The sequence below is a fragment of the Tasmannia lanceolata genome, unplaced genomic scaffold (assembly GCF_043159265.1).
Source record: "Tasmannia lanceolata isolate RefF3 unplaced genomic scaffold, GAP_Taslan_0.1 ptg000013l, whole genome shotgun sequence".
Taxonomy (NCBI): Eukaryota; Viridiplantae; Streptophyta; class Magnoliopsida; order Canellales; family Winteraceae; genus Tasmannia; species Tasmannia lanceolata.
Genome location: NW_027518690.1, coordinates 17,737,655 through 17,745,904, shown reverse-complemented (window position 1 = coordinate 17,745,904; position 8,250 = coordinate 17,737,655). Strand labels below are relative to the sequence as shown.

The window sequence follows — 8,250 nt, the reverse complement described above, 5'->3', positions numbered from 1 at the left end:
TCTATGGTGACACCTGCGCATAAAACAAAAAAAAGCGGGGCACGTATCATGACTCGCATTAAGTTTGCCAAATCGACCGGCCATACTTACCCGTCTTTATTTTAGGGAAGGGATCCCGTTTTAGGAGTGTTTTCCTTTTGTAAATAAATCTGAAGTTGTATGAGGAATGGCCCTACGTATAGAAACTTGATATATAAATCATCTCTAGAATTGAATCAATGTAAACTTGATAGATAAATCATCTCTTGAATTGAATCTATGTACACTTGATATATAAATCATCTCTAGTATTGAATCTATGTACTTGCCCTAGGATTGGAAGATTTTAACCAAAGCTAGAAATTGCAATGATAGGATAATCCTAGCTGTTTGATCAACACACTTCTTTTTCAATGGTAATTTTCAAAAATTGAGCAGAAGATGGATCGGCTGTTAGGATCTTTACATGGGTGTGACAAATGGATTTATGCAACAATAAGCTTGTTGATTGGGTAAACTGTTCCTGGAGTGAGTATCTTGCTTTGAATAATTTTATCTTGAATAAATCCTTAAGATTGACTATTTTGCTTGCATACCATACCCTACACATTAGGGCTTTGTTTGGATTGCAAGAAATAGGGCCGGCATCGGCATCACATTCCAATATCTATTCTGATCCCCTTTGAAATGGAATGACAAAATTATTAAATAAAAAAAACTAATAAAAATGTCACTCCGACTGGGGTGGCATCATAATATGATGCCGATTCCAATGTTGGATTCGGCAATCCAAATGCACCCTAGGGTTATTGTCGAGTGAAATGAGGATAGCGAGCCTCTCCAAGGATAAAATAAATCTTGGCTTTCTATCCCCATGGATAACAGCCCCAATAGGACTAAGGATTGATCTAAATGCTTGATTTCACATTATAGTTGTGGATAGGATAATCTCTCTTTCGAACTAGATTAAGGCCCAATTCATTTACGATAATAACAACCGATTGTGAATCCAAAAATAATTATTCGACTCAAAGTTAAACGTCATTTTGAGTCCATTGATTGACTTTGGACTCACAATCGGCTGTCAAAATCTTAAACGAGCAGACCGTAACATGTTGCATAAATTGCTTAAATTGTTTAGGCCAAGTTCACATTTAATTCTGAGTCAAATAATTACTTTTGGACTCACAATCGGTTGTCATTATCTTAAACGAGCAGGCTCTAACATGTTGCTTAAATTGTTTAGGCCAAGTTCCTTTTAGATTTTGACAGTCAACTGTGAGTCCAATTAAAACCGATTAATAAAATAGATTTTGAGTACAATAATAGGTGTTGGGTATTTTGGACTCACAATCGGTTGCCAGAATCTAAAACGAACAGGGCCTTAATGCTTTATGGACCAAATTATGAAGTCTTTCCATACTAAAAACAACTGTAATTTTGAAATGAAGGCCTTACTAGAAAAAGCATGAGAACCCAATTAGTCTGCTGAACTGAATTATTTATTTTTCTTGTTACACCTATTCATGCTGATTTTTAAACCATATCAGGAAGTTATCTACACCCTATGTTTAATGGGATTTTTGTATTTTATTGGGATTTCCCCCCTACAAAATGAAACTTGCAATGGATAAAATCCCCCTTTTAACGGTTTCAGTGAGAATGGTTCATTGCTTGAGGATAAATTCACCCCCTTTAATGTTTTTCTTTGCCTTTAAAACTTAACGAACAACGTTAGGGTGGGGGGGGGAGGGATATCATTTCCCTTTTTTTCATAATTTTTCCCTAAATCCAAACACTCCCTAAGGCCGTGTTTGGCAATTATGAATTTTTTCCATGGAATAATAGTTTATCAAGTAGTAATAGAGGAGTAAGGAGGATGAGAGAAGGAGAGGCTATAGAGAGAGGTCATGAGCTAGGGTGAGAAGTGGCTAAAACAATAGCAAAAAAGGGCAAATGATATAGGGTCAACCTTTTGATAACAGGCACTAACTCGTTGGATATGTTTTAACCAGCTGTCAAAGGCAGATAGCTTTTTGAAAATTGTAACAGCTGTTAAGCACATAGGACAAGGTCAGTTCATGCGTATTATCAAAACATGATTGTCCTCCTTTTCACCCCAAGATTAGCTTCTTTTTATGCTAGCGTCCATGGCAGAAGGCATTTCACAGAGCGTCTTTTGCATAAGAGAGTAGCCACCTTGCATGAGAGAGCAGCCACAGATGAATTAAATGAATAAGACAAAACCTGAGCCTATGTGGTGCAACAGATGCTCCGCGAAATGACTTCTGAGATGGACCCTAGCAAATCCCTAAACATAATATTTATTATGTTTATTAAAAGAGTAGTTTGCCTAACACCCTTTATTTTCTCACCAAAATTCAAGAATAGTCTTTCCCATGTCATTTGGACTTGGGAGTAATTTGTGTACTTGGTCATGAACAGTTTAGTCATTAGGAAAAATTTCATTGACCAGAATCTAACTCTGTGAAAAGAAACAAGGGAAAGTTTCTTCAGTGCATCAAAAGAAGATATACACTTGTCATCTTTTGATAAGCCAATTACACAATTAAACAATACTAGTATTCCATCTATGTCGAAACTACCCCTCAAAGATGACCCCATATGACACTCATGTTCAACCTTTTTTAATACATGGGTGTATAAGCAATTTCATATTGTAGGTAGGGGTATATTAGTAAATCCGTCTAACCTTCCGAATCTCCGGGAAAAAGACGCCGATAAAATCACACTCGCCGAGATATGCGAAAACAGAAAACTTTTCAAAACTCGAATCTGTTTCAGAAGAAACTTCACAGAAAGACAGCTTGTCTTTCTGACACTGATATTGGCACTACTATATTTTCATAACTGCTAACTCAGCTTGTCTTTTCTTTTTTTGGATTAACTTCTTGGAAACTATAAAAGTTTTTTTTGAGGGTTTTGCTAGGCAATTTCACGGAAAGCCACTTTGCAGCTGATTTTTGCTTGAGAGAACATCCACATAGGCTCACTTTTATGCAGATTTTGTCATATTTATTTAATACAGAGTTTTTTTTTATGGTATAAGCCTTTATAGTCCCTTATTTTTCAAAAAATGCTAATGATCCAAACCGTTCATAAGAAGGAACACAACGTAAATAGGCTGTTCTCCAAAACTCATTTACATAGGATGATCCCAACCCTTTGATCTATAGAGGAACGTCATATTATGGAAACCTCTATAGGTCAGTGGGCTAAGATTATCCTATGGAAATGAATTTTGGGGAACAGCCTATTTACGTTGTGTTCCATCGTATAGACGGTTTGGATCATCCCATGATGTGGTCCGTACAGTACTTTTTAAAAAATACGGGACTATAAGGGCTTACACCATAAAAAATGTCATTAATTCATACATAAACAGCTATTTAAACAATAAAAGACAAGAAAACTTAGTGCAATTATTAAGACATTTTAGTGCCAATATCATTTACCTATTTTTTTAATTTTCTTTTGTTACCCCAAGACTTTCTTAATATTCCCACAGGAATCCCAAAAATAGACTGGTCTAAATTCGTTCTTTGTTTTGCTCTTTAAAAACCCTCACCCATTTCCCCCTCTGTCTTTCTCTCTTTCTCTTTCTCTTTCTTTCTTTCTATCTCCTTTTTGTTTCTTTTTTTTCCTGTTTCAATGAGTGCCCCAAACATGGAGGCCATTACAGCCTCTTTAGAGAGATCCCTTCAGAACTGCTCACTCAGCCACACCGTTTATGGCACAGGAGATGCTTCTTCCGACGACTCCCGACCGCCGGAAAATCATCCAAACATACTTGGCAACTTAGAGCTCAATTCAGAAATCTCTCTTCCTTATCAATGGGAACAAAGACTAGATTTACAGGTTACCCAAAACACCCCCAAAATAAATGCACTCCGTTTGGGTTTTTTCTCTCTCTCTTTTTTGAGTGTTAGAATGTGTTCAAACATTAAAACCCATGACAAAATCATTGCTATTTCTCTTTTGTCTTGCATTCTTAACTCTCTTTCTCCTTTACTAGAAAAAAAAACCCATGAAAATGGGCAAGATGGGAGAAAGCTAATAAGCTTTTTTTTTGGGATGTTCTTCAAACTTTGTGTCATTTACTTTTTTGGGACCTTTTTATTCATAATTTTTGTATGGTTTTCACCAAAGAAGAAAAAAAATAACATCTTCTTCTTCTTTTTTCTTCATGGATTGTTGAATGTTTGCAACTATTTCTTTACCTTAGGGATAATTTCATTCTTTTTTTGTTTCTCCATTAAATGTTTGCAAGGGTCTATTTTTTTGTTATCAGACTATTCTTGAGTCACTAATAGTTATGCATTTTTACAAAGTCTAAATTTCTTCTTTTTATTCTTCACGAATTGTTACATGTTTGCTCATGTTTCTTTAAGATTCTTGAGTCAGTAGTAGTCCAAGAAATAAACTAACACTCATTTCCTAACAATTTTGTTGATTTGTTGAGTTGTTATTTCATGGTGAGTGATATGCAGACGGGGGAGATTTACTATGTAAATTGGAAGAATGGTGCAAAAGCAAAAGAAGATCCAAGAAAGGTAATGGAATTTGAGGGAAATTATTACTCAGAAGAAGATAGTTATGAAGATAGTGATGGATCTTCATCTTCTTCATCTCCTTCAAGTAACGATTTTCGCTACGAAGATCAAATCCTTGTCGTTGCTGGTTGCAAGATCTGTTTAATGTATTTCATGTTACCAAAAAGGGTTGTAGAATGCCCAAAATGCAATGGTCTGATTCTTCATTTTGATCGACCAGAAAATGGTTGTCTTTGAACTTTTTTTTTAATATTATTTCCCTCCTCTGGTTTTAGGGTTTTCTTCTTTGGTGGGTTGGTGGAAAGTAAAAGACAAAATGGGTCTGTGTTTCTAATTTTTTTTTTCTTGTTTTATTCTTCTTAGGGTTTTTCTTTTTTTTACTATGGCGCCATTAGAGCTTGAGATGAAGCTCTTGAGAGGTCAATGAGAAGGGAAAGATATGAATAAAATCGGTATGATTGGGACTTGTTGTGGGTTTCATTCTTATCTCTTTTTTTTTTTTTTTTTTTAATTTCTTGTATTTTATTTATTTTATTGTCCTCGTATGTTTGTTTTTTTATTATTCTACTACTTTGATTATATTCTCCACTTCCTTGGTCTGGTTCTTAAAAAATGATAAAGAAAGGAAAGAGATCGTTTATTGTAAGTTTTTGTTTTAGGATGCCAACTATGGAATCTAGACAGTACAAATACAGTCTTTATACCATAGCAGGGAATATTTTAGACCGGACATGGGCCCACCACATCACATCTGCATAATCCTGACCCTTTGTTGGTGGACCCGATTGTTGGCAATAACCCTACGGATTGACCCGAACAGGTGTGGCTCTTTGGCTTAAAGTCTTGGGTATGCTCCCCAGATACGAGAGTTCGAATCCCCCTGGGCTTATCCGATGTGCGTGGATTACGGGTGATTGCGCGCATCCGGAGGGAATTAGTCACACTCTAACAAAGTGGGGTGGGTAAAAAGAAGAAGATTCTTTTCGGATTGGACGCACCTATGTCTTGCTCACGATCCGAAGAGGGTTGCAACTTGGGTCGGGACTGGTTAAACTTTTGAAAAAAAATGAATTGGAATCAACCAAAACGTACTTGACCTGATTTTATGGTAAAAGCTCAATCCGAATTCCCAAATATCGACCCGAGGTGCATGCACCCTAGTCAAATCCTTTCTAGACTGTTGAATCTCATTGGGTTCGAACCATTGTCTTACTAGATTCTCCCATTTTTCAGTGCAAAGAATGAGAAAAGTGAAAGAAAAAAATCTAAAAAATAGGGCGATGATATTGTCACCCCCCCTGCGTACGCATTCGCCCCCCTTATTAATGCTTTTTGACGTCAAATCAAGCCAAAAGGGGAGCGAATGCGTAATTTAGGGGGGTGACAATATCATCGCCCAAAAAATATCGTTAGGTTATCCAACCCCCTACGCTGATTTCACAATTTTCACCTTCCTTTTTGACTAAAATTAGAAGTCGATTTCACAAATTTCACCTTCCTTTCTTAAAACTCTTGAGAGCGACTCATAGTTGATTCATAAGATTCTCATTAATCAGATTTCCGTCCTTTTAATTGGGCCCATCAAGGTGTAGCCGTGTAGGTGCTGCTTATATTGTACAGAATTGGCTTAGGGCCAAGGGAGAAAGAAGAAAGAGAGAAGTTGAGAGAAAATAAGAGAATCGTCTTGAAAATGAAAAATGGGGAAAGAAAATGTTATTTGAAATTTTGAGTAGAATTTTTGAATATTACAGAAAGAGATTTTATATGGTGTCCGAGCTTACACAACAGTAGGACAACTGCCCTTGATATTTGATCCAAGGGTGATCCTTAGGGCGTGTTCAACAACTACTTTTAAAATGGGTTTTATCACTTTTCTAGGTGCGGAGAATGAGAGAGACAAAAATCTCGAAAAGCTTGTTTGGCAATCACGAACTGTCAAGCATGTTTCAACCCTTTCTACTTAATGCGCTAGTAAAAGATGAATCACTTCTACAGATTTTTTTTATTTTTTTTTAAATTGATAATATTATTGAATATCGGTTGGGACAAGTTGTCCACTCCATATTACAAAAAGGAACCAAGATCCAAAAGCTTTCCTGTTAAGGATTTACAAAGATCTTACAACTAACATTTCCTCCCTCACATCTGCAGATTCTCATCAATTTGTTTCCGCCAAATTTTACGAGAATTAGAAGCTTGCCGAACACACCCATAAGTTTTATCCTCTTAATCATTGGATCAAATATCAAGGATGATTGTCCTTGATACTGGCATGTCTCCTCGAACTCGATATAATTTCTCATTAAGAAAAGGAAAAAGACTCATAGATTGTGTCACATTTTTGAAATTGTCATTGGAGGGTGGTTGAATTTCGGTTCCCTAACTTATTGCGTTGTATAGTGCAAAAGACCATTTTACCCTCAAGTGCATATGAAACATAGAAAATGCCATATTCTTCTTCTTCTCTAATTTTTTATTTTTATTTTTCATCTCTACCGCCGCGGACAACTATCCCGCAACTCGGCAGAGAGGGAAGACGAGGAGTAAGAAGAGGGAAAAGAAGAGTAAGAGGAGGAAGAGAGGAGGAAGACGGAAAAAGAATAATCGAAGTCGGAAAAATGAAAGGCGCCGAAAAAAAACAGAAGGCACCAGAAAAATGGAAGGTGCTGGAAAAATGAAAAAGAAGAGGAATAAGGGGAAAAAGGAGAATCGATATCGAAAAAAAATGGAAGACACATAAAAACAATGGAAAAGAAGAAGAACTAGGGATCATCTCGGTCGAAAAATCATTGCAGTCTTACTCGATATCGATATCGAAAAATCATTGCAGTGTGACTCGAGATCATCTCGGTCTAGCTCGGGGTCATCTGACTAAGGCTCATCTTGATCCGACTCGGAGTCTCTCGGTCGACTCAGGGCCATCTCGGTCTAACTCGGACTCTTCTCTTTTTCTTTGTTTTAAAGAGGGGAAATGATGTATTCCCTCCATTTTATACTTGGGATAGCCCCATTTAGTGTAAAAGAGTAGTCATAAATACACTAGAGGGGCTGCCCAAAGTTTTTTTTTTAAAAAAATGGGCCGAATATGTCACTTCGCTCTTAAGAGCTTTTCATCCTCCCCACTCCCAAAATTCTCCAACTGGCCACACAAATATTCCAAGGATTCATTTTTCATGGTGGTCAAACATGGGCTCAGGGTAAAGATTTTTATGGAAAAAATCTTTCCCATAATAGATAAAAATTCCCCTCTTTCTAGGAACCTTCCAAGCTCAAACACTACTTCACCTTTTATATTTCTATGGATTTTTCTTTCCATAAAAAGTTTTTACCCTAGATTCAAACAGCCCCTTATCAAATTGCAGGACATTAGGGGAATTTGACCCCCCATTGAAGGGCCGAGTAGATAAATATAAAATACTGGACTCCACAAACACATCTTTCGATCATTTTTCCCAACATAGAAACTTATACTCTGCGGTCAAATCGATTCCCATGTCATTTGAAGGACTTAGACACGAATATAATAGCCACCTTTTGGACTTGCTTTTAGCTTATAAAATTCAACCATTCCGATGATATTCAGATCCTATGAATAGCATCCCACTTTTACCTGGTCGGTTAAGGGCAATAATCCACAAAAAAACCCATTGATAGGACTGTCAAAATCATACTATCGTTGTCATCTTAGGGATGTAGC

The 8,250-nt window shown here is 36.7% G+C and overlaps 1 protein-coding gene across 1 annotated transcript; it reads left to right on the top strand.

Moving 5' to 3' along the window:
• Positions 1–3,548: 3,548 nt before the first annotated feature.
• On the top strand, positions 3,549–5,019 carry LOC143890882 (protein CURLY FLAG LEAF 1-like). The gene is made up of 2 exons (XM_077395565.1): positions 3,549–3,858; positions 4,491–5,019. Exons 1-2 carry the CDS (start codon positions 3,652–3,654, stop codon positions 4,788–4,790), a joined length of 507 nt encoding a protein of 168 aa, XP_077251680.1. The 5' UTR covers positions 3,549–3,651; the 3' UTR covers positions 4,791–5,019.
• Positions 5,020–8,250: the final 3,231 nt, after the last annotated feature.

Coding starts and splice junctions, on each gene's coding strand:
- LOC143890882 (XM_077395565.1), top strand. CDS start 3,652: ATGAGTGCCCCAAACATGGAGGCCATTACAGCCTCTTTAGAGAGATCC. Junction 3,859..4,490: donor AACAAAGACTAGATTTACAG/GTTACCCAAAAC, acceptor AGTGATATGCAG/ACGGGGGAGATTTACTATGT.